The 25,565-nt window shown below is 42.7% G+C and overlaps 2 protein-coding genes across 4 annotated transcripts; both read left to right on the top strand.

The window, feature by feature from the left end:
• The first annotated feature begins 594 nt into the window (after positions 1-594).
• On the top strand, positions 595-5,990 carry LOC110497272 (ecto-ADP-ribosyltransferase 5). Of its 2 annotated transcripts, XM_021573289.3 has the most exons (3): positions 602-706; positions 1,908-2,015; positions 2,169-5,990. In XM_021573289.3, exons 2-3 carry the CDS (start codon positions 1,908-1,910, stop codon positions 3,036-3,038), a joined length of 978 nt encoding a protein of 325 aa, XP_021428964.3. In that variant the 5' UTR covers positions 602-706; the 3' UTR covers positions 3,039-5,990. The 2 variants fall into 2 exon arrangements, with proteins under 2 accessions (XP_036789854.2, XP_021428964.3); XM_036933959.2 differs by lacking the exon at positions 1,908-2,015 and having other exon boundaries at positions 595-706.
• An 8,150-nt stretch (positions 5,991-14,140) lies between these two features.
• On the top strand, positions 14,141-23,112 carry LOC110497267 (T-cell ecto-ADP-ribosyltransferase 1). 2 transcript variants are annotated; one of them, XM_036953882.2, is made up of 3 exons: positions 14,141-14,262; positions 21,808-21,899; positions 22,042-23,112. In XM_036953882.2, the coding sequence occupies exons 2-3, from the start codon at positions 21,822-21,824 to the stop codon at positions 22,807-22,809; spliced, it is 846 nt and encodes a 281-aa protein (XP_036809777.2). In that variant the 5' UTR covers positions 14,141-14,262; positions 21,808-21,821; the 3' UTR covers positions 22,810-23,112. The 2 variants fall into 2 exon arrangements, with proteins under 2 accessions (XP_036809777.2, XP_036809779.2); XM_036953884.2 differs by lacking the exon at positions 14,141-14,262 and having other exon boundaries at positions 21,839-21,921.
• The last annotated feature ends 2,453 nt before the right edge of the window (positions 23,113-25,565 follow it).

The raw sequence follows: 25,565 nt of genomic DNA, 5'->3' as shown, positions 1-25,565 counted from the left end.
TTGTGACACACAGTGTTTCCCCTTTTTTATCCCTTGTGACACACAGTGTTTCCCCTTTTTTATCCCTTGTGACACACAGTGTTTCCCCTTTTTTATCCCTTGTGACACACAGTGTTTCCCCTTTTTTATCCCTTGTGACACACAGTGTTACCCCTTTTTTATCCCTTGTGACACACAGTGTTACCCCTTTTTTATCCCTTGTGACACACAGTGTTACCCCTTTTTTATCCCTTGTGACACACAGTGTTTCCCCTTTTTTATCCCTTGTGACACACAGTGTTTCCCCTTTTTTATCCCTTGTGACACACAGTGTTTCCCCTTTTTTAACCCTTGTGACACACAGTGTTTCCCCTTTTTTATCCCTTGTGACACACAGTGTTTCCCCTTTTTTATCCCTTGTGACACACAGTGTTTCCCCTTTTTTATCCCTTGTGACACAGTGTTACCCCTTTTTTATCCCTTGTGACACACAGTGTTTCCCCTTTTACCTGTGCTAGAACTGTAATGCAAGGTGTCCTCAGGGCTAAAGTCACCAAGGACCAGAAAAACCAGTGCTGCGTCATACATGGGTGGTTCCATAAAAAAACTTGTGCGTATCGACATAACAATGGTAAAAAAGAGAGAAGAAGATTAAGAGCTTTTTCTCAGAACTTGGCCTCACAAAAAAGGATTCCATAACATTGAGTGACCAGAACTGAACTAACAGGTAGGAATGGAACATTTCTTTCTGTCAACGCCTGTACATCCAGTTCTCTACAGATTATTTCACAAGCAAAATACACTAAAAATGAATGATTTAAGAATGATCATAGTGGTAACTTTGCTCTCTCACAGAGTACAGTATAACAGTGAGTGATAATTCAAATTTACTAACTTGCGAGAACAGAGAGCACAAATACATTTGATGGCAGATATTACAAATGTCACATGTAATTTCATTTCTTTTCAAGGTCTTCCAATTGTACCTCTCAATATGAATGCCTCAGGAACAGGCACAGTAGGACCTGAGCTGTGTTGGAATACTCATACTAACCGCACTAACCGTACTATTTGTGACGGAAATTTAGTATGTAGTCTGCTTATTGGTCATAGTATGGATATAGTTAGTATGCCACAGGTCCCGGATGTCGTACTACATTAGTCAAAATAGGAAGTATAACAAGCAGTGGACACTATTTCTGTGCTTTTGGGGCTCATAATGCAATTCTTCAGAAAATGGGCGTGGCTTCACAACATTTTCAGATTTGTAGAAAATGGCAAAAATATGCCGTCCGATGAGAGCAGACACCAATGCATTGCTTTAAGTAATTATGACATATTTTAAGAAAATGTTCAGCAATGTAATAATGTAATGACTTTTCAAATAAATGACGTTACACATTATGTTGGGTGACAATTTGTTAGGTACGCTAGCCTTACGAACCGCATAGCATATCATTGCAGCAGTTGCTTGTATGTACCGGAATGTTAGCTGGCTACCTAACGTTAGTTGGCTACTAATACATCAAACCACATTAACTATATGCTATCTAACTAACTACCCAACATTTACTGACTTTACTATTCAGGTCATTCTTAGGTTAGTTAAGTGGTATAGTCATTGTGCGTTCTCATTGGACATTGTTAATGAAGTTGTAAGATGTCTAGCTAGTCATTTGTTAGCTATGCTAACAAGCTAGCAAGAAGTTGCATAGCAACAGCAGGCAAAGCGCTAGACAGGCAAAGCTCTAGTACACTCTACTGAAAGGATACCGTTCGTTTACAGTATACTAAAATGAAATTATAGTATGTAGTATGTACTCATTAAGTATGTAGTATACAGTATGTAAGTATGAGTATTCGAACACAGCACTGGTTTCTTGTTGAAACTAACTGTAACCTTTTACTTCCTTCTTCAACGTCACTAGATGGAAATCAATCACATACACAAAAAGAAGACAATCGTCTTTTCTGTTATTTTTCTACTTGTTTTGATGGTAATCTTAGTTTTAATCTTTGGCATTCCCCATTCAAAGGTGAGATATTTGACTTTTTATTTTTTATTTTTTATGATTACATATTAAATTGTCATTGTTTGCCCCTACATTAGATCAGCGTTTCCAAACTTTAGTACAGTTTGCCATAAGTCTTACGAATGGAAACGTGTCTAAATAATGTCACTGTTACAGGATGGAGAAACTGAGAATGGAGGCATTCAAGATGGAGGGATGCAAGATGGAGGGATTCAAGATGGAGGGATGCAAGAGATTCTACCTCTAGACATGGTCCGTTCTTCTGTTGATGACAAATATGATGGGTGCAGAGATTTAATGTTATGGGCGGTTGAAAACATGTACCTCTACAATGAGTTAAACACTAATCCTCAATTCAATACATCCTGGAACACAGCAAAACCACACGCTATACCACATGGAGACAGTTTGAATACAGAGCATTCTATTGCGATCTATTTGTATACAAAAAACATACCAGGATCAAATTCCAAATCAATGTACCTGGACTTTAACAAAGCAGTTCAAGAGGGCCATTCTGCATATATGACATCATCATTCAAGTACCATGCACTGCATTTCTACCTGACTGACGCCATTCAGATTCTTAGAGAAAGACAAGAGACATGTAAGGAAACCTTTCACAGAACCAACAAGAAGTTTGATCAGAGTGTTCTCAACCACGAGATCCGTTTCGGCACCTTCGCCTCAAGCTCTTTAAGATCCGACTTAACCAACTTTGGGAATGTGTCTTGCTTTGAGGTCCACACTTGCTTTGGTGCTGAGCTAACTTCTTACTCAGCCTTTCCTGAAGAGAGACAAGTTTTAATTCCTCCATATGAGATTTTTGAAGTCACCAAAATCCAGACAAAGTCACCAGTGAATAACCTGTTGTGTGAAGTCATCTACACACTAAAGAGCAAGGGAACAGACACTGATCTGAATTGCAAATTGATTTTGAGTGGAGGAGAATCAAACATCATCAGAGCATCAGATACAGGCTACATAATACTCTATACTATGTTGATAACTACTGTATATTACTGATCATTACCACCTCTAACAATGAGAAGTAGCCTGATCTGACAGCTGCCCCAGCTTCACAGTGTAGAGATTCTGGCTGTGTTCCAGGTCAGCTACATTGCAGACGCATGCCTAATCTCACACCTGTATAGGTCTTTAACATATCAACTAACCACATCATTTAGCAATCTGATGCCCGACTGCGCAGTCGATGATGTGGCACACAACCATTGGTTGATGCAATGCATTGTCTGCAATGTATTCGACCTGGAATGCAACCCCTGTTAATGCTTGTATTAACCTGCATTGATTGCTCGGTTGCATATTTTTTTTTACTGCTACTGTTTTGAAATGGTTGAGATTACATGTCTTGGTCACGTGTAATATTTTCTTGACCTTTGCTGGCATGTACACCGTGACCGCGGCTACCTACAGTACACCTGGCAGCTTTTGAGTTTTGGAAGGGGAGGGATTTTTCGGCCATACGTTGCACGCGACTTGCAGAGAGAGGGGGAGGGCTACCAAAGATGATCGTCCCTGGTTCCACCACTAGTCCAACATCTCAACCCCCCACAACCAACACTAGTAACTGTTTAGAGGCCAGTGCTCATGTAATAATTGGTTCTGAGTTGCCGAGATGAAGCCAAAGAGAACCAGCCACTATCATCACATCTGAGTGACATTGTGGTTAACATGATAAAGCTTTTTTCACATTACACCATTTTCAAAATCCTTAAAATCACCTTATGTTCTTGACTGTCATGCCTAATGGCTGTACAAAGAAATGACACGTCAGTACTGGCTTTAAAGCTTGCTTCACATTACATGGTTTACAAAATCCTACAGTTGTATTACCTTTCACACTATGCAAGTCTTGACAGGATTGCATGTGTCCCATCATGTCTAATCTGTAATGTATTATATCAGACAAACTGACTCAATTGAACCTAAGGTCAGTTCGTAACGGGTTGTAAGAATAACAAGAGTGAGGAGAAAATAAAATTTGGAGGGCTCTCTGAGGCTGAGTGAGAGGGTTGGGTGAGAGAGCACTGAGAAGGGTTAGTCGTTTTCTGTCTGTGAGGTCACTGGCCGTACGCCTCTCAGATGAGTGGGAGGAGACAAAACAAAGATGATTGATGCAGCTATAGTATCAAACCTAAATATTATGCTAGCCTTTTCATGGGAGGGATATTCTGTCGGTTTCATTAAGTACGTTGTTCACCTGGAAAAACTGGTTTGAGAGACTCAAACACAACCAACACACATTGATAACATATAAGAACAATATAGGCCATAGGTTAATAGAGAGAAATAACTATATGTGGCCTTCTGTCTGGTATGTGATTCTACCATAAGACTAAACACACGGGCCAAGTCCAACTCCCCATACTAACTAGTAAGCTGATGGATATGAGAAAATACAATGTTTTATAATATGTGACATTTCTAATATTGAGTATGCTTTCAATGCCAGGACGTCATAATAATTTCAGTTTTTAATTTAGTGTTCTTCACCACATTCTATTGAGGAAGAGAATTGTCACTTCAGACCCAGATGATAATCAGCTGATAATAAGATAAGTGAATAGACTGTAGAAGACACATTCTCAGTATGGGTGAACCTAGTATGTTAATATTTGTTGCTTATTGTATACATTTTAACTAGACTGTACATTGTAAATAGCGTAGTAATAACCAGACAGATAACCATGTAGCGTAATATTAATGTAAGAGATCCAGCAGGCTCACCAGGCTCTATTCTAAATAGTGTGTAGTATGATCAGAACACAGTAGTTTTAGTCAGTTGTAGTCAAGAGAGATGTCAGACATGGTCTAAGTGGTTTGCCTAAGAGGCAGGTTGACAATTAACATCAAATAGTACAACAATCAAGGATATATTTTAGTCATTGACCTTTTTTTAATTGATCTGATGATCAATATTCATATGATTGTCTCACACCTGTTAATGGGCAACACTTATTTAGAAGTTGGATTCTGGGGAAATAAACATTTTAAATAGATGGTTGACAGATCCTTCAGTTTAGGTAAGCTGCAGTGACATGGAGCATTCTTCACAGTTACCAGAAGAGGAAAGCATTTCACTTAACCAGCTAAAGGCCTGATTGACAGAGAAAGCTCAGACTAGGGTTATTCAAATCCAGTCTCACACAGTAGGGATCAGTTCAGTGATTGCCTAAATTCAACACAACTGGTCTTCCAGGTAGGTTAAATTTAAAACATGATTTGCCTGGGCCCCTCCAGGACCACGGTTGCCTACAAGGTGCAGTACTTCCCAACACTCTCCTCTGGGTTCACCAGACAGGCACACCTGCATCAATTAGTCAACAATTTGATGATTAGTAGACTGAATCAGGTGTGCCAGATTAGGACCACTGAAAACCAAACACACACTAATGTACCCAGAGGCCTTTAGTTAAAAGACACGGTTCATTCTGCACAGCAGCCAGAAGAGGGCAGTATTTAACTCCACCAGCCAAAGGGATGATTGGCAGACAACACTCTTTCTGTAGTGCTGCAGGTACTGCAGGATTTTGTTGCAACTACAGACCACACTGAGCTACTTAGCTAACTGATCAGTTCAGTGATTGCCTAAATTCAACACCTGGTCTTCCAGGTTAAATGAAAAACATGAAGTGCCTGCAGCACTACAGGACCAGGGTTACTTACTTGGTGCAGTACCTCACAACCCTCTCCTCGGAAACGACCAGACTGGCACATTTGCATCAATTACACACACACACACACACACACACACACATACAGACAATGCAAATAAACTAACAGAAAAACATGTAAAATATCTGCCTTCTTCTCCGACTAGTCATCTGTCCTGTTATAAATGATACCCACATTGTTTGTTATATTGTTAATATTTCCTCTGCCAGGGAATTGGCATTTGTTGTCATGTGCATTGCAGCTTTTGTTAAAACCAATAAAGAAAAGCATTGAGCAATATGACATCTCCTGTCCTATTTATCCACTTCCTGTACATCTGCTATAAAGATATCAATTTCATTTCACTTGAAGAAAATATGTTTGTTCTCAGGTATAATTAGAAGTGGCTACAAATATATTTAGTTTTAACCAAAGATTAAAAGTTAAAAACATATTTGTAGAAATAACTGACATTTATGGTTTTGAAATCAAAGTGATGGAGGGAGAGCAGTAGCAGGGTTAGTAGTTTCCTGTGTCTGTGAGGTCAGAGTGAGATAGGAGGGAGAACAGTAGCAGGGTTAGTAGTTTCCTGTGTCTGTGAGGTCAGAGTGAGATGGGAGGGAGAACAGTAGCAGGGTTAGTAGTTTCCTGTATCTGTGAAGTCAGAGCTCAGTACAGCTCAATCTATCAACTACAACGAGGAGAGAGCTGTCTCGTTCCAGGCCGACTATATTGCAATTGAGTTGCAACCAATGCTCATCAGATTGCTATACCATATGATGTGGTTAACTGAGATGTTAAACACCTATCCAGAAGTTGTGAGTTCTGTTTGCAATGTAGTCAGCCTGGAACATGGCCAATGTTATGACAGGGTGGAAGGAGAGAGGGGGCAGGGCTCAGTTATCAAGAATCCTTTCAGCAGCCATGTATTCACTAACAGAGACAACAGAAGTCACAGGGACGCAGTGAACAATCATACAACCTACCGTCTATCCGCTTTGACACTAAACTGTTGCTTTGACAACTGTCACTAAGCTAACATAATGCAGTCGTTTTAAGATGGTCATAACAATCGGTCCTTTAGCTATTTGATATGTAATTTTATGTATGAAAAAAATGTAAAGAAATGTATTGATAAAATACTGAATTTGGATTACTGTAGTCCACAGAAACACATTGAATAACACATTCATAAATGGCAAAAAATACAGTAAAAACGTTTTCAAGTGTCTGTCCTATATCTAGGAGATATACGAAAGCTCAGGAAAAAAAGCAACAATTAAGATGTTTAATTTTATTGTGTTTTATTCAATGCAGAATACATGATTCTGCCACAAAATTGAAAAAAAAAACATGTTACTGAGAAATGTCTGGAACTCATCCAGTGACACAACTTGCCAGTGACCATGACAACTGGCATTAGGTGCAGTGGTTAACTTGTGTGTGAGGAAGACAGAAAGGTGGAATGTTAACTATCTCAGCAGCATCACTTTTAGTGGCCCTGTAGTGAACCAAGGTGTACTGTACATTATCATGTATGTGTGCAATCATGAAGATCTGTGTCACACCCTGATCGGTTTCACCTGTCTTTGTGATTGTGTACACTCCCCTCCAGGTGTCGCCCATCTCCCCATTATCCCCTGTGTATTTATACCTGTGATCTCTGTTTGTCTGTTGCCAGTTTGTTTTGTTTCGTCAAGCCTAACAGCGTTTTCCCCTCTATTCCTGTCTCTTGATTGTCCCTGTTCTCTAGTTTTCTGGGTTTGACCTTTTCTGCCTACCCTGAGTCTGCCTGCCGTCCAGTACCTTTGCCCTACCAATCTGGATTATTGACCCCTGCTTGTCCTTGACCTGTATTTTGCCTGCCCCTAATGGATTATTAAACAATTGTTAATTCAACGTTGTCTGCATCTGGGTCTTACCTTGAAACGTGATAGTACGAACTGGCCATGACTGACCCAGCAGACTCGGGCCAGCTGCGCAATGCCATCTCCTCCCAAGGAGCCACCATCGTTACGCACGAGAAATTGCTTCGTGGCCTTATGGAGGGAGTCCAAACGTTGGCTGAACTCCATGACCGGGCGTTGGACATTTTGCTGGAGCAATTCTGCAGTTTGTCTGGGAGGCAGCCTACCACTGTGGTAACCCCACAGCCCCTCAGTAACTCAGCTGCTAGCTGCGCCGTGTCATCGGTCACTCCACCTTCTCTGGAGTCCCGCTTACCTCTACCTGGAACGCTTCAATGGAGAGCCGAGCACCCGTCGGGCGTTTCTTGCTCAGTGGGCCCTCGTCTTTGAGCTTCATCCCTCCTCCTTCCCCTCAGATCGCTCCAAGATAGCCTAACTCTTCACACTGATGTCCAAGAGGGCTCTCACTTGTGCTACTGCTGTATGGGAACAACAACCGGCCATATGCGTTAGTTTCTATGGGTTCGTGGGAAAGGTGAAGAAGGTTTTTGATGCCCCATTCTCCGGGAGAGAAGCTGCCTGGAAGCTAATCCAGATTCGTCAGGACTCCCGCAGTGTGGCAGACTATTCTGTGGATTTCTGCAAGTTGGCAGAGGAGAGTGTTTGGAACCAGGAAGCGCTTTTCGATATGTTCCTGCAGGAGGTCAAGGACGTGCTTGCTGCTCGGGAGTTACCTACGGATTGCGCCTCCCTCATCGCGATGACCATCTGCATCGATGGCCGATTTTGCTCGCACGTCCAGGGATTCCACCTGGCCTCAGAGTAATCCCGGAAGTCCCCAACCCTCCCGTTGCCGAGAGAATCCGAGGCTCCCTGACCTCCCCCAAGAGTCGCCGAAGATGGCTGAGCACTGCTTCCCGAGCCTATGCAACTAGGCAAAGCTGGGATGCCAGTGGAAAGGCAATACAGGATCAACGCGAAGAGTTGTATGTATTGCGGGACACTTGGTCATTTTGTAACCTCTTGTCCTTTAAAAAGAGCAGGCTCACCGGTAGGAGTGAGTACTCTGGTGGGCTATACGGAGAACCTTTCTGCTTCCCTTGCTCGCAACCCTATTTCATCCCATTCTGCTATAGGGAAACCAGCCCATAGGCCGGGTCACTCACAATACCACTCCCATCAACCTACGGGTGTCAGAGAATCACAGTTAGACCATTCAATTTCTGCTCATCAAGTCTCCTCAGATTCCCGTGGTTTTGGGAATCTCCTGGCTTCGGCGACACAATCTCTCATCAACTGGTCTATGGGTGCCATCATGGGCTGGAGTCCGTTCTGCTACGTCCATTGTCGGAAGTCAGAACAACCTGCACCGGGACGTATTCCTGGGGCCCGGAAGATGCCCCGAAACTCTCCGCCATCCACACAGAGTACCATGACCTTCAGGGAGGTGTTCAGCAAGACCACTGAAGCCACTTTGCTTCAGCCGCACTGATCCTATGACTGCGGGATTGGCCTTCTCCCTAGCACCATACCACCCCATGGATGTTTGTACTCTCTGTCGGGACTTGAAAGCAAGGCTATGGAGACCTACATTTCTGCAGAATTGATATGACCAGTGGCTACTACGAGTATCTGGTCATGCCTTTTGGCCTCACCAACGCCCTTGCTATGTTACAGGCTCTGGTAAATGATGTTCTCCGCGACATGTTGAACCAGTTTGTCTTCGTCTACATTAATGACATCCTCGTCTTCTCCCGCTCCCCCCTGAAAACACGTACTCCACATCTGGCTGGTTCTTCAACGCCTTCTGGAGAAGCAGCTGTTTGTGAAGGCGAAGAAGTGCGAGTTCCATCGCTCCACTATCTGGGTTACATCATCTCTGCTGGGAGTGTCCAGATGGATCCCGGCATTGTGAGAGCAGTGGTGGATTGGCTTCAGCCTACATCCAACATGCAGCTACAATGTTTCCTGGGGTATGTCAACTTTTATCACCGCTTTATCCGGGGTTACAGCACCTTCCATCCTGTCTGCATTCACCTACCAAGGTTCCATTCACGTGGTTCTTTGCTGCTGACCGAGCATCCTAGAACCTCAAACACCACTTCACCACTGCTCCTACCTTGGTTCATCCTGACCCTTCCCTTCAGTTCGTGGTGGAGGCCAATGCTTCGGATGTCAAAGTGGGGGCTGTCCTCACCCAACGTTCTTCCCTGGACCTTAAGATGAATCCCTGCGCCTTCTTCTCCCACCGCCTCAATGCCACAGGGAGGATCTACGATGTGGGGAATCGGGAGTTTCTCGCGGTGAAGATGGTGTTTGGCGGAATGGAGGTACTGGCTGGAAAGGGTGGAACATCCATTCATTGTGTGGACCAACCACAAAAACCTGGAAAAAACAAAGGAACTAAGGTCAGAACGTGACAGTACCCCCCCAAAGGTGCGGACTCCGGCCGCAAAACCTAAACCTATAGGGGAGGGTCTGGGTGGATGTCTGTCCGCGGTGGCGGCGTGGACCCCACTCCACCATAGTCCTTCTTCGCCTATCTACCCGCCTCTGTGGCCTCTTTAATTTGGCGCCCCTTGCCGCCGACCTCAGACTGGAGACCCAAGCCACGGGTCCCGAATGGACGGGAGATTCCGGCAGCACCGGACGGACGGGAGACTTCGGCAGCTCTCCTGGCTGACTGACGGCTCTGGCAGCTCCTGGCCGACTGACGGCTCTGGCAGCTCAGGGCAGACTGGCGGCTCTGGCAGCTCAGGACAGACTGGCGGCTCTGGCAGCTCAGGATTTGCGGGAGACTCTGGCAGGTCAGGACAGACGGGAGACTCTGGCAGCTCAGGACAGACAGGAGACTCTGGCAGCTCAGGACAGACGGGAGACTCTGGCACCTCAGGACAGACAGGAGACTCTGGCACCTCAGCACAGATGGGAGACTCTGGCAGCTCAGGACAGATGGGAGACTGGCAGTGCTGGGCAGGAAGAAGGCTCTGGCAGCGCTGGACAGGCGGGAGCACCTGTAGTGAGGAGACGGAGAGACAGCCTGGTGGGGGGGGCTGCCACCGGAGGGCTAGTGCGTGGATGTGGCACCGGATAGACCGGACCGTGAAGGCGCACTGGAGGTCTCGAGCACCGAGCCTGCCCAACCTTACCTGGTTGAATGCTCCCCGTAGCCAGGCCAGTGCGGCGAGGTGGAATAGCCCACACTGGGCTGTGCTGGCGAACCTGGGACACCATGCGTAAGGCTGGTGCCATGTACCCCGGCCCGAGGAGACGCACTGGAGACGAGAAGCGCTGAGCCGGCATCATGGCACCTGCCTCGATGCCCAACCTAGCCCGGCCGATACGAGGCGCTGCGCTATAACGCCCCGGGCTATGCCTGCCCACCGGGGACACCGTGCACCTCACGGCATAACACGGTGCCTGCCCGGTCCCTCTCTCTCCATGGTAAGCACGGGGAGTTGGCTCAGGTCTCCTACCTGACTTAGCCACACTCCCCGTGTGCCTCCCCCCAATCAATTTTTGGGGCTGCCTCTCGGGCTTCCTTGCCAGCCGTGTTCCCTCGAAGCGCTGGCTCCCATTACCTACTGCCTCCGTTCTCCTGGCTGCCTCCATCTGTTCCCATGGGAGGCGATCCCTTCCAGCCAGGATCTCCTCCCATGTGTAGCAACCCTTGCCGTCCAAAACGTCCTCCCATGTCCAGGAGTCCTGAGATCGCTGCTGCCCGATACCACACTGCTTGGTCCTTTTTTGGTGGGTGATTCTGTAACGGCTCTCGTGGGAAGAAGGTGAGGACCAAAGCGCAGCGTGGTAAGTGTTCACCTTATTTAATGAAAAAACTCAACACTGAATAACAAACAACAAAGAAACATCCGAAACAGTTCTGTCTTTTGCAGACACAAAGACTGGAAATAAACACCCATGAAACACAGGTGGAAAAAGGCTACCTAAGTATGATTCTGAATCAGAGACAAATAAAGACACATGCCTCTGATTGAGAACCATACCAGGCCAAACTCAAAAACCAACATAGAAAAACAAACATAGACTACCCACCCCAACTCACGCGCTGACTATACTAAAACAAAGACAAAACAAAGGATCTAAGGTCAGAACGTGACACCAATGTTATTACAGGGGTGGGAGGAGAGAGGGCGTGGGGCTCAGTTAGCAAGAACCCTTTCAGCAACATTTTTAAATAAAACCTGTCAAAACCTGTGTTGACTAATAGAGACCACAGTGAACAATCATACAACATACTGTCTATCCACTTTGAAACTAAATGGTTGCTTTGACACTAACATAAAACAATGTTTTTTATATAGGAGATGGACATGATAATGAATGTATTTTACAGCAATGGCACATGCAAAGTTACATATTGGTAACTAAATGACATTTATCTTATCTTTGTTAGGTTATTTGTGTGTTGTGGTTTACACCAAACTCAACCTGATGACTGTCTGTCTCACACCTTCAAGGGGGCCTCAAACTTGTTAGCAGGGGGTTTCTGAGGGGGGAATGATCACAAAAGATACCTGTTAGGAACAGTTAGAAATTGTCCAAAATAGGGGTGGGTTGTCAAACTTTTTTTTGCATTTGGGAGGGTAGTGCGGGGTTTTCCGGGCACAGGGGCACGTTCTTCCCTGATTTACATTAACCATTTGGCAGGTTTTACTATATAATGTATTCTACAGTTGGATTCGGGCAAAACTTGGAAACTAACAATGTTACTACGGGAGAGAGGGTAATGTATAACGTTTACATTGTCAGGATATGTTATTGTTAGCCATCAAGGATACTCTGGGAGGAGAGGAGACACAGTCTGGTATCAATCACCCTGACAGCCTTGAGTTGGGAAGGAGTGAGCACTTTGGGGTAGAGGTCAGGTCAGATGAAGTGAGGAAGAACAGATATAACTAAGGTTCTGTCTGGATGTTCAGTTTTGGAGGAGAAGACTCAACCTAGGAGAAAGGGTTAAATATCAGTGCTTGTGTGAAATGTTTTTTATCTGAATTACAGCTGTAACAACCCTTTGGGAAGAATTAAACTTGGTTAATCGTGAGTTATTTACTCTGAAAAATTTGAACCTAACACTACGGTATATAACCACATGTCCTCATCTGCTTGCATGCACTTCTGCTATCAAGGTGAATGGTACTTGTCTTATGCACTATGCTTTTCCACAAGCTTACTATACCACAGGTCAATATAGTCTACCAGTCAACTGTCTATCCTGCCCTCTATCCACCATTCATAGTGGCAATAGTGGTAGGTGGATCATTTGTCCAGATCTGCTGTAGGCAAACTAGAAATCATACCACACATAAAAGCATTCAAAGCTGCATCAATGCTTAGTATAAATCCACAACAACAAATAGGAATTGCTGACAGGCACTGGAGAGAACAGGTGCATCATTGCGCATGAAAGAACAGTGAAGACCCATGCAGCTCCCCTATTGATCTTGCTTAGGGACAATACAATATTCCTACCTACACTAGCCTACGAGACCAAAAACCAATGAATAATTGCTTTATTGTTCTACTCTAGGCTGTAGACTGCAGTAAAAATGTAATAATAAGCCCTGTTATTTGAATGTTTCATTGCATTTGGATCAGTTGTGGGTCTACTCTGACCGATTCTTGAAAGGAGCAGCAGCAGGCCAGTCTGGCTGTATTTTTACAGCTGCTACTTTAAAAGTCTCCTATAGGCTACCTGCACACGCTCATCCACTCCCCTCTAATATAATTCCAGCATCCAAACTGCACATCGGCCATTCCATTACACCAAAAAATGTAAATACATTGGGAGATTGTCAAGCCAAGACTTTAATACTGAGTAGGGAGGGTTAATTATGGAGATAAGCACTCAAAGTCAGTAATCGGTATGCAGTTATGCGTTGCTTATTGATTGGTGGAAAATGTGTTGCATATATCTTATATCATCATTATCTGAAGCCCCCCTTGGTGACTGACTGATGACTGGTATCCTTCCATATCACAGGAGGTTGGTGGCACCTTAGTTGGGGAGAACGGGCTTGTAGTAATGACTGGAGCGGAATCAGGGGAAGGGATTCAAATACATCAAACACATGGTACTCCCTTCAGCAGCCTCCACTGTTCCACATATACCAAATATGATATATTTTACAACATATTTTAATTGACAATTAAGATTTTCTATTTTATTCTATTAAAATTATGATACTTGGTTCTGCCACAACATTTTTAAATAAAACCTGTTGTTGTGAAGTAGGTAGAACTCATCCAGTGACGTCATTCCCTGTCACACAACCTCAGAGACGGTGACCATGACAACTGACTGAGCACACATTGAGGTGTTTGACTTGGGGTTGAGAAGAGTGTGAGAAAGACAGGAAGGGGGAACGTTAACTCTTTCTCAGCAGCATCACTTTTAGTTTCAAATGGCCCTGTGGTGAACCAAAGTAGAGCTGTGTACATCCTCATGCATGTGTACGTGTGCAGACATGAAGATCTGCATGACTTTGTGCACGTGTTATCTTGGTGCTTCAGTGTGGGAACATGGTTTGTGGTCATGTCTGCTTGTAAAGTCAGAAATCTGACCAGGTTTAAGTAGATCTTATCAGACAGTCTGCAAAACAGTGAAGCTGAACAATACAAAACTACCTCTATCGTGCTCCAGTCTGGTAAGTTCAACTATCATATCATTATAGTCTGATAAGATGTTACAACAAGAGTGGTGGTATCAGATATAGGGCCTAGTGCAAAATCATTGTGAAATGTGCAAAAAAGACAGTAAACATTGTAATCTCTGTGTGATTTCATTTGGTAACACTTTTTCTGTATCAATTTCCACTGGCCATTAATATCAGGGCCAAATTATTATTTTTTATTTTACCTTTATTTAACTAGGCAAGTCAGTTAAGAATAAATTCTTATTTACAATGACGGCCTGCCCCAGCCAAACCCAACCCGGACGACGCTGTGCCAATTGTGCGCCGCCCTATGGGACTCCCGATCACGGCCATATGTGATGCAGCCTGTTTTTGAACCACGTACTGCAGTGATGCCTCTTGCACTGAGATGCAGTGTCTTAGACCACTGCGCCACTCGGGAGCCCCTTAGGGCCAAATTAGGGTCAAATTCAATCTGGTTCGAATGGAATTCTCGAATTGGTGCTGGGTCGAGAGAAACCCAGGCCAGTGCATCCCAGTTTCACAACTGGTGCCAGCTCGATTAGAAATTGTACTGGTGACGTCGTTACTATGCAACCACCAGCTGATCACTGCTGGATTCTGATACCATGTTTAGCTATCTCGTCTGGGCTTGATGCTGTTAGCTAGCACATGGACAAGCAACACTGCTGTAGTCAGACATGACATGAATTAACACCATAGCTGGATCATTAATTTATTTTTGAATGAGCTAACGAGAGCTATCAGTAATTTTAACTGGCCATGTCATATTGAAAGCTAGATAGCTACATCATATCAAACAAGTCACGTGGTTTGCTTGGCTTCCTAGCTAGAAAATAGCCAATGCCATGGCTAGCAAGGTAGGTATAAAGCTAGCTAGTCTGTTATGCTAGTGATGACGCTAACCAATTAGCTTGCTAGCTAACGTTAGCAAGCTAAATACATGTCTCTGTGTCTGGCTTCAAAGTGCAAATGGAAACGGGGCTTCAGTAGCATTTCAACTAACTATCTACAAACCGTAACAATAGCCATAACCCTAACCTTAACACTTATCCTAACCCTGAACTGTGTTAAACACCTAGCTACACATCCATATTTTTATCAATCCATGTTTACCAAAATATTTCAATGGACAATAAAGATTTTCTATTTCATTCTATTCTATTCTGTCCTAATCTATTCAAATTAGGATACTTGGTACTGCCACACACAAAAAAAGACTGACGTGAAGTTGTCTACACATTAGTGAACACTGGCGTTTAGAGTGACTTGAATTGCAAGTTGCAAAATGATGCAAAATCAAACCTGAGAAGCAGCTTTTTTGCATTCAGCAGAGCATTAGCTACAGGCTAATGACACAAACATAAAACAAAATATCTTGATCTAATGAACTGTCATAACCTACTTACTAAACTGGTGTTTTGACATTAGCTGTTGCTTTGACACTACTATAAAACACAATATCTCTAAGAGATGGAAATGATAATGAAAATATTCTACAGTAATGATGACAACTACATAGTTACATCTGGGAAACTGAATGACATTTATCTTTGTCAGGTTGTTTGTGTTGTGGTTGTGGTTTGCATCAAACTCAGTCTGATGATGACTGTCACACCTTCAAGAGGGCCTCAAACTTTAGTGTGGGTTCTGAGTGGAAAAATACTAGAAAAAGATACCTGTTAGTGGGAAAGAGATCAACAGTAGTCAGAAGTCACCCTGATGATTGACTGATGACTGGTATCATTCCACATTTAACCAAATGTGAAATATTTTCTGAAATATTAAAAAACATTTTATAACATTAGCCACTTACACTCATGGGAAATGACCTACAGTTGAAGTTTACATACACCTTACCCAAAAACATTTAAACTCAGTTTTTCACAATCCCTGACATTTAATCCAAGTAAAAATTCCCTGTCTTAGGTCAGTTAGGATCAACACTTTATTTTAAGAATGTGAAATGTCAGAATAATAGTAGAAAGAAAGATTTATTTCAGCTTTTATTTCTTTCATCACATTCCCAGTGGGTCAGAAGTTTACATACACTCAATTAGTATTTGGTAGCATTGCCTTTTATGTTTAACTTGGGTCAAATGTTTCAGGTAGCCTTTCACAAACTTCCCACAATAAGATGGGTGAATTTTGGCCCATTCCTCCTGACAGAGCTGGTGTAACTGAGTCAGGCTTGTAGGCCTCCTTGCTCGCACACACTTTTTCAGTTCTGCCCATAAATGTTCTATGGGATTGAGGTCAGGGCTGTGTGATGGCCACTCCAATACCTTGACTTTGTTGTCCTTAAGCCATTTTTCCACAACTTTGGAAGTATGCTTGGGGTCATTGTCCATTTGGAAAACCCATTTGTAACAAAGCTTTAACTTCCTGACTGATGTCTTGAAATGTTGCTTCAATATATCCACATAATATTCCTACCTCATGATGCCATCTATTTTGTGAAGTACACCAATCCCTCCTGCAGCAAAGCACCCCCTTAACATGATGCTGCCACAACTGTGCTTCACGATTGGGATGTGTTCTTCGGCTTGCAAGCCTCCCCTTTTCCCTCCAAACATAACGATGGTCAAAATGGCAAAACAGTTCTATGACCAGGAGGACATTTCTCCAAAAAGTATAATATTTGTCCCCATGTGCAGTTGCAAACCGTAGTCTGGCTTTTTTTATGGCGGTTTTGGAGCAGTGGTGTCACGACTTCCACCGAAGTCGGCTCCTCACCTTGTTCGTGTGGCGTTCGGCGATCGACGTCACCGGCTTTCTAGCCATCGCCGCTCCATTTTTCATATTTCCATTTGTTTTGTCTTGTTCCATACACACCTGGTTTTCATTCCCTAATCAACCTACATGTATTTAGACCTCTGTTTCCCTCCATGTCTTTGTGTGATATTGATTATTGTAAGTGCTTCTGCACATTTTGTTTGACTGGTGCATGTCGGGTTATTGTGCCCATATTTTTGTGTTTCTATGGCCGTTGGTTTTACTATTAAAACTACCAAGTTCTGCTCTCCTGCGTCTGACTTCCTCACCTCCAGTACACACCGCATCACAGGTGGCTTCTTCCTTGCCGAGCCGCTTTTCAGGTTATGTCGATATAGGACTTGTTTTACTGTGGATATAGATATTTTTGTACCCGATTCCTCCAGCATCTTCACAAGGTCCTTTGCTGTTGTTCTGGGATTGATTTGCACTTTTCGCACCAAAGTACGTTCATCTCTAGGTGACAGAACACGTCTCCTTCCTGAGCGGTATAACTGCTGCGTAGTCTCATGGTGTTTATACTTGCGTACTATTGTTTGTACAGATGAAGGTGGTACCTTCAGGCGTTTGGAAATTGCTCCCAAGGATGAACCAGACTTTTGGAGGTTCACAATTCTTGGCTGAAGCTGATCAATACAAAACAACCTCAATCGTGCTCCAGTCTGGTAAGTTGAACTATCAGATCATTATAAACTGCTCAAAAAAATTAAGGGAACACTAAAATATTACATCCTAGATCTGAATGAATGAAATATTCTTATTAAATACGTTTTTCTTTACATAGTTGAATGTGCTGTCAACAAAATCACACAAAAATTATCAATGGAAATCAAATTTATCAACCCATGGAGGTCTGGATTTGGAGTCACACTCAAAATTAAAGTGGAAAACCACACTACAGGCTGATCCAACTTTGATGTAATGTCCTTAAAACAAGTCAAAATGAGGCTCAGTAGTGTGTGTGGCCTCCACGTGACTGTATGACCTCCCTACAATGCCTGGGCATGCTCCTGATGAGGTGGTGGATGGTCTCCTGAGGGATCTCCTCCCAGACCTGGACTAAAGCATCTGCCAACACCTGGACTAAAGCATCCGCCAACTCCTGGACAGTCTGTGGTGCAACGTGGTGTTGGTGGATGGAGCGAGACATGATGTCCCAGATGTGCTCAATTGGATTCAGGTCTGGGGAACGGGCGGGCCAGTCCATAGCATCAATGCCTTCCTCTTGCAGGAACTGCTGACACACTCCAGCCACATGAGGTCTAGCATTGTCTTGCATTAGGAGGAACCCAGGGCCAACCGCACCAGCATATGGTCTCACAAGGGGTCTGAGGATCTCATCTCGGTACCTAATGGCAGTCAGGCTACCTCTGGCGAGCACATGGAGGGCTTTGCGGCCCCCCAAAGAAATGCCACCCCACACCAGGACTGACCCACCTCCAAACCGGTCATGCTGGAGGATGTTGCAGGCAGCAGAACGTTCTCCACGGCGTCTCCAGACTGTCACATGTGCTCACTGTGAAGAGCACAGGGCGCCAGTGGCGAATTTGCCAATCTTGGTGTTCTCTGGCAAATGCCAAACGTCCTGCACAGTGTTAGGCTGTAGGCACAACCCCCACCTGTGGACGTCGGGCCCTCATACCACCCTCATGTAGTCTGTTTCTGACCGTTTGAGCAGACACATGCACATTTGTGGCCTGCTGGAGGTCATTTTGCAGGGCTCTGGCAGTGCTCCTCCTTGCACAAAGGCGGAGGAAGCGGTCCTGCTTCTGGGTTGTTGCCCTCCTACGGCCTCCTCCACGTCTCCTGATGTACTGGCCTGTCTCCTGGTAGCGCCTCCATGCTCTGGACACTACGCTGACAGACACAGCAAACCTTCTTCATTACCCTTTATTTTTTCCACATTTAGTGTTTTACAAAGTGGGAATGAAATGGATTTAAACGTCATTTTTTTGTCCAAGTTTTACACAAAATACTATGAGAAAAGTTAATGAAAAATAAAACACAAATATCTTCATTAGATAAGTATTCAACCCTCTGAGTCAATAAACGTTAGAATCAATTTTGACAGCAATTACAGCTGTGAGGCTTTCTGGGTAAATTAATAAATTTGCCTACCTGTATTGTACAATATTTGCAAATTATAATATTTGCAAAAAATTATTAAGATCTATTAAGTTGGTTGTTGATCATTGCTAGACAGCAATTTTCTAATCTTGACATATATTTTCAAGATGATTTAGTCAAAACTGTAACTAGGCCACTCAAGAAAATTCAATGTTGTCTTGTTAAAACTTCCTTGGGACAGGGGGCAGTATTTTCACATCCGGATGAAAAGCGTGTCCAAAGTAAACGGCCTGCTACTCAGACCCTGAAGCTAAGATATGCATATTATTAGTAGATTTGGATAGAGAACACTCTGAAGTTTCTTAAACTGTTTGAATCATGTCTGTGAGTATAACAGAACTTATTTGGCAGGTGAAACCCTGAGAACAAACCGTTTTTTTATAGGTCACTCTCTTTTCAATGGGATTTCATTGGGAATCCAGATTTCTAATCAACTTTCCTGCAGTTCCTATCGCTTCCACTGGATGTCAACAGTGTTTAGAAATTGTTTTAGGTTTATCCTTTGAGAAATGAAGAAGTAACCCTGTTCAGAACGAAGGTAGAGAGAAAAGCTCGCTCCACTTTGTTTTCCTCCGGTATTGAACACAGATCATCCCATCTTCAATTGTATCAATTATTTACGTTAAAAAATACCTTAAGTTGTATTAGGAAAGTAGTTTGACATGTTTGGACAAAGCTTACAGGTAACTTATGAGACATTTTGTAGTCATGTTGCGCAACTTAGAACCAGTGTTTTTCTGGATCAAACGCGCCAAATAAATGGACATTTTGGATATATGGATACATATTGGAGTGCCAACAGAAGAAACTCGTCAAAGGTAAGGCATGATTTATATTTTTATTTCTGCGTTTTGTGTCGCGCCTGCAGGGTTGAAATATACTTTTCTGTCTTTGTTTACTGGGGTGTGATCCTAAGATAATAGCATCATTTGCTTTCGCCGAAAAGCCTTTTTGAAATCTGACACGTTGGCTGGACTCACAACAAGGGTAGCTTTAATTTGGTATCTTGTATGTGTGATTTCATGAAAGTATACATTTTAGAGTATTTTTTTTTAAATTTGGCGCTCTGCATTTTCACTGGATGTTGGCCAGTTGGGATGCTACCGTCCTGCATATCCCAGAGAGGTTTAATCACCAAAGGTGGATAACTGACTAAAAGGATATTTTCTGAGTAAAATACACAAATCGTGTCTACTACAATTGAAAAAGATCTCTCATGGCTGAAATTCTCCATTATATACCGCCATTCTGTCCTTTAGTAGTGTTTTTGTAGAAATCGCCTCAAAAGTCATTTTACATCATGTTAAACAGTACTGCAAAAATGTTTACTTACAGGGTGCATCAAACATGATTTAGATCTTGTTTATGGAAAAGTGTTTATTTCTGTATTTCATGGTTGCAACTTGCTGAAAATTGTTCAGTGTTCCTATTCTTGTTAAAGCAACTCCAATGTACATTTGGCCCTGTGTTTTAGGTTATTTCCTGCTGAAAGGTACATTTATCGGGTGTCGGGTGCAAGATTTTACTCTAGGATTTGGCTTGTGCTTAGCTTTATTCTCAAAAAAACTCCCTAGTCCTTGTCAATGACAATTATACCCATAACACGATGCAGCCATCACCATGCTTAAAAATATGACAAGTGGTACTCAGTCATTTGTTGTGTTGGATTTTCCCCCTTATATAAAGCTTTGTATTCAAGATATAATTAATTTCTTTGAATTTAAAAAAAAAAAGTTTTACTTTAGTGTCTTATTGCAAACAGGTCGCATGTTTTGCAATATTGTATTCTGTACATGCTTCCTTCTCCATCTGTCAGTTAGGTTAGTGTTGTGGAGTGAGTACAATGTTGTTGATCCATTCTCGGTTTTCTACCATCACAGACATAAACATTTTTAACTATTCTAAAGTCACCATTGGCCTCCTTGTGAAATCCCTGAGCGGTTTCCTTCCTTTCTCTATAAAGTGTACGTATATCTGTTGTCATTCTGCAGTCATTTGGAAAAAAGTAGCAAGCCAATTATTGAATGAGACATGATTGGCAGTAGTTTTGCTTCACAATAAAGGCTTTGTTAAATGGTGGCATTCCAAAAACTCCTATCAATTCTTAGAAGTGAATAATATCAAAGCTATTTCTATAATGAATATAATGATTACCAGTATGTTTATGTTTACTATCCGCTTCTATATGGTGCTTGTCACGCTCTTGATAATGGACGGACCAAGGCGCAGCGTGATTTGAGTTCCATATCCATTTATTAAGTGAAAACTTCTCAACAAAACAATAAACACGCAACGAATCATGACTTCCGTGACAAACACAATCAATATCCCACAAATACAGGTGGAAACAGGGACAACTTAAGTATGATCCCCAATTTAGAGACAACGATAATCAGCTGCCTCTAATTGGGAACCATTCTCAATCCCAAACATATAAATAAATCGACTAGAACTTCCCCTAGTCACACCCTGACCTACAACACCATAGAGAATCAAGGGCTCTCTATGGTCAGGGCGTGACAGTGCTATTGCAATTCATTTTAAAACGTGAATAGTATCAAAGCTATGTTGTATCATGTTGGGTACTGTTATGATGATTGGTATTTGTCTCCTGTATATGTTGTTTTACTACAGGTGCTGTTGAAGTCATGGGGCGAAACAACATCCTAACCTTTGCTGTGCTGTGTGTCTTCCATGTTTGGACTCTGGGTGTGGACTCGAAGATGGTAAGACGTGGACTCCAGGATGGTACTTTCAGCATATAGTCTTGCTACTTTTAATCTGAGAACAAGATTGTTACAGTAAAAAAAATTTAATAATAGTATATATAAAACTGTTTCTCTGTATTCTCCTCCGTATTCTCTGAAGGTTCATCTCCATCAGCCTGGTCTCAATTCCAGCATACCCTTAGACATGGTCCCTGACTCTGTTGACGACATGTATAACGGCTGCACTGAACAAATGTACAACAAGGTGCAGAAGGAATATCTTGTACATGAAAACAAAGAGCCCTTCAAAAATGCCTGGAAGTGGGCCGAAAGGTGTGCAAAAAATGTGAAGAAACGATTCCGAAAGGACAAGTCTGAGTACAATGTTAGCGACAAACTTTCACATAATCATATCAAGGCTATCTGTGCTTACACAACAGGTCATCCTTCAATACACTCAGAGTTCAACCAAGCAGTCCGGACCAATAGATATAAGTATACAACCTCCTTCCAGTTCCACTCCCTGCATTTCTTCCTGACTGACGCCATTCGCCTCCTGAAAAAAAAGCAATGTTGTCACATCACATACAGAAGAACCAAAATGAAGTTTGTGGGTAAAGTTAACAAAACTATTAGATTTGGCTACTTTGCCTCCAGCTCTCTTAACAAGGACAATTCTGAATTTGGAGACAAGTCCTGCTTTGAGATAGAGACGTGTTTTGGCGCTTACCTGAAGTCCTTCCCCAAAATGGGGACAAAAGAAGAGGAGGTGTTGATTCCACCCTATGAAGTGTTCAACGTTACTGAAGTACTCAAGAAAGAAGATGATCCAACACTTTGGTGTGATGTTGTGAACAAACTACAGAGCACCAAAATAGCCAAGAGTAACCTGAATTGCAAAATGTTTAAGAAGCCAATTATTAATTAAGAAAATTAACATTGAGTCATTGTCCCTAAAGAGGATGTAATTCAACCAGCTCAGCTTCTTATTCTCACGCTTCTTACAAAAATAAATACAATAAAATGTTGAGTGACCATAGTTTCTATTGTAATAAGTTAATTGGTGTTTATTTGTGGATGTTACATACAAATCTCATCCTGACTACCAGAAACAGTGATTATTAAGATGTGTGTATTAACCTGTGTATCAGACTCCATAGGAGACTTTAAAGCACTTATATTCCTTCTGCAGCTTGTTTCAACATGAATAAAGAAAATCGTTGAGCAAGAATACTGTATTCGTCATGTATTTTTTGTTTAAACTATTAACGTACTACGTTTAGACAAAGTGAAATTAATCCATGGATCAATCTATAAAATTACATGACAAGTTTAATTGTTCAATAAAGTTATGCTTAATTACTTCCTCCGAGGTGGCACATAAAGCCACAAATAAAGTGATACCTGAAACTACCATTTGGTACTGAAGGAATTTTTTTTTAAATCCCATGAAACATTCAAAATCATGTAAAAACATTCAAACATTTACTACTTTCACAAAAAGACAACATAAGGCATCATGGAATTATACAATTAATGTTCTTCCATAGAATACTTCTAACAGTCCAACATGGCTTCTGACCAATCATATGGCCAAATAAGGATTGACTGGCTGGCTCCACAGTACTGTTACAGAGCAAAGTTGGCGTCTTGACTTAAATTGGCCGACAGGCGTCACTCATCACCAGATTCTCAGAGCAGGTGGGGCCCCACCCCTGCTGTCCCTGATTGGCTCCCCTCCTATTTCTGTCCTCCAATGGGGTGCAAATACACACGTGATTCTCTGCTGGTTGGTTAATAAATCAATATGCAGCACAGAGAAACACACACACTCAGTCAAGTGAAGAAGTCCCCCCCCCCCCCCTCTCTCTCTCTCTCTCTCACTGTATCTTCTTCTTTCCTCCCTCTCTCCCTCCCTCCCTCCCTCCACCCCCCCCCCCCCCCTCTCTCTCTCTCTCTCTCTCCCATCTCTCTGTCCCTCCCCCTCTCAGGTTGGAGGTGTGCAGGACCCTGATGGAGCCTCTGGCTCCCAGGTAAAGTGTGTCAGAACTGGGGTCCAGCAGGAGGACGCTGGTGTTGGACACCCCCAGAACTGTGCCTGATGAATAAATTAACTAAGCTGATGCTGTGTTGTTTGTTGAATTATTTGGGTCTAAAAACAAGACATAACCAATGAGTTTTCAAATAGAATAATGGACATTTTATAGTATATCTCTAATTTCTCAGCATACCATAGATTAAAGCAGCCTTTTTCAAACCTCTCCTCTGGAGCCCCAGACATTAAATGTTGTAGCCCTGAACTAGGATGCCTGATTTGAATAGTTAAAGGCTTCATGATTAGTTGACAAGTTGAATCAGGTGTGCTACTTAGTTCTGGAATTGTTCAAATACATGGAACGGCTGGGGGTCCCTGAGAAGAGGTTTGAAAAAGGTTTAAACAATAAACTCAATACAAGACACCTTCTCACACAGCCAATATATCGCTTTGTTGGAGAGAGAGAGAGAAAACAAATCTTGGTCCTCCTCTCCCTCTCCATCCCCATCGTTGGGCTCTCCTTTCCTCCAGAGGCTGGAGAAAACACACAAAGATAGGGCTGGATTCAACCACGGCTGGCTGGTGGCACCATAATTGGGGAGGAAGGGCTCATGGTAATGGTTGGAATAGAATGATGTCAAACACATGGTGTCCATGGTTTCCATGTGTTTGATACTACTCCATTCACTCCATTCCAGCCATTATTGTGAGCCATCCTCCCCTCACCTGCCTCCCCTGGCAACCAAACCACTTCAACACTTATGCATTCTCTTGTTTAGCGATATTGAGTCTTTACAGTTTGATTGTCCGCATGGTCAGTAGTATCTAGTCTATTGATGCAAGGAGCATCAATCTAAGGAACATAACGAAGAAATGCCCTTCCAAATCTGTCAGTTTAAGCTAGAGATACCTGTTTTTCCAAGGGCTGCTTTTCAATCTAGCACATCTGCCTATAGTGGCCTTCCACATCTGCCTATAGTGGCCTTCCACATCTGCGGTGGAAGGTGTCCGAGTTACAACTGCGTTTGTCAGACCATGAAAAACGGTCTTCTCATGGAAACATCTGTAGCGTCCGAACGGGTTGGCCGACAAACTAATATGGATAGATGAGACTCTCACAAACACGATGGTGTTCTCCGTTTTGCACTACGACCCACACAAGTATCATGGAACTATTTTGAAGGTAACCTGTACCGGTAGAAAATGAATGGAAGCAGGGAAGTAGCGCCACAGTCAAATAATATTACTAAAAAATATTCATATTCATGAAATCACAAGTGCAATATTGCAAAACACAGCTTAGCCTTTTGTTAATCCACCTGTCGTCTCAGATTTTGAAATGATGCTTTACAGCGAAAGCAATCCAAGCGTTTGTGTAAGTTTATCGATAGCATAACATAACATTATGTACACTAAGCATTAAGTAGCTAGGTCAAGAAAATCAGAAAAACAATCAAATTAATAATTTACCTTTGATGATCTTCGGATGTTTTCACCTACGAGACTCCCAGTTACACAACAAATGTTACTTTTGTTCCATAAAGATTATTTTTATACCCAAAATACCTCAGTTTGTTTGTCGCGTTATGTTCAGAAATCCACAGGAAAGAGCGGTCCCGACAACGCAGACGTATATTCCAAAAAATATC

The sequence above is a fragment of the Oncorhynchus mykiss genome, chromosome 19 (assembly GCF_057628025.1).
Source record: "Oncorhynchus mykiss isolate SJ-2025 chromosome 19, ASM5762802v1, whole genome shotgun sequence".
NCBI lineage: Eukaryota > Metazoa > Chordata > Actinopteri > Salmoniformes > Salmonidae > Oncorhynchus > Oncorhynchus mykiss.
Note: the sequence above shows the minus strand (reverse complement) of the source record. Positions and strands in the feature narration are given on the sequence as shown.

Coding starts and splice junctions, on each gene's coding strand:
- LOC110497272 (XM_021573289.3), top strand. CDS start 1,908: ATGGAAATCAATCACATACACAAAAAGAAGACAATCGTCTTTTCTGTT. Junction 2,016..2,168: donor TTGGCATTCCCCATTCAAAG/GTGAGATATTTG, acceptor TCACTGTTACAG/GATGGAGAAACTGAGAATGG.
- LOC110497267 (XM_036953882.2), top strand. CDS start 21,822: ATGGGGCGAAACAACATCCTAACCTTTGCTGTGCTGTGTGTCTTCCAT. Junction 21,900..22,041: donor TGGGTGTGGACTCGAAGATG/GTAAGACGTGGA, acceptor TATTCTCTGAAG/GTTCATCTCCATCAGCCTGG.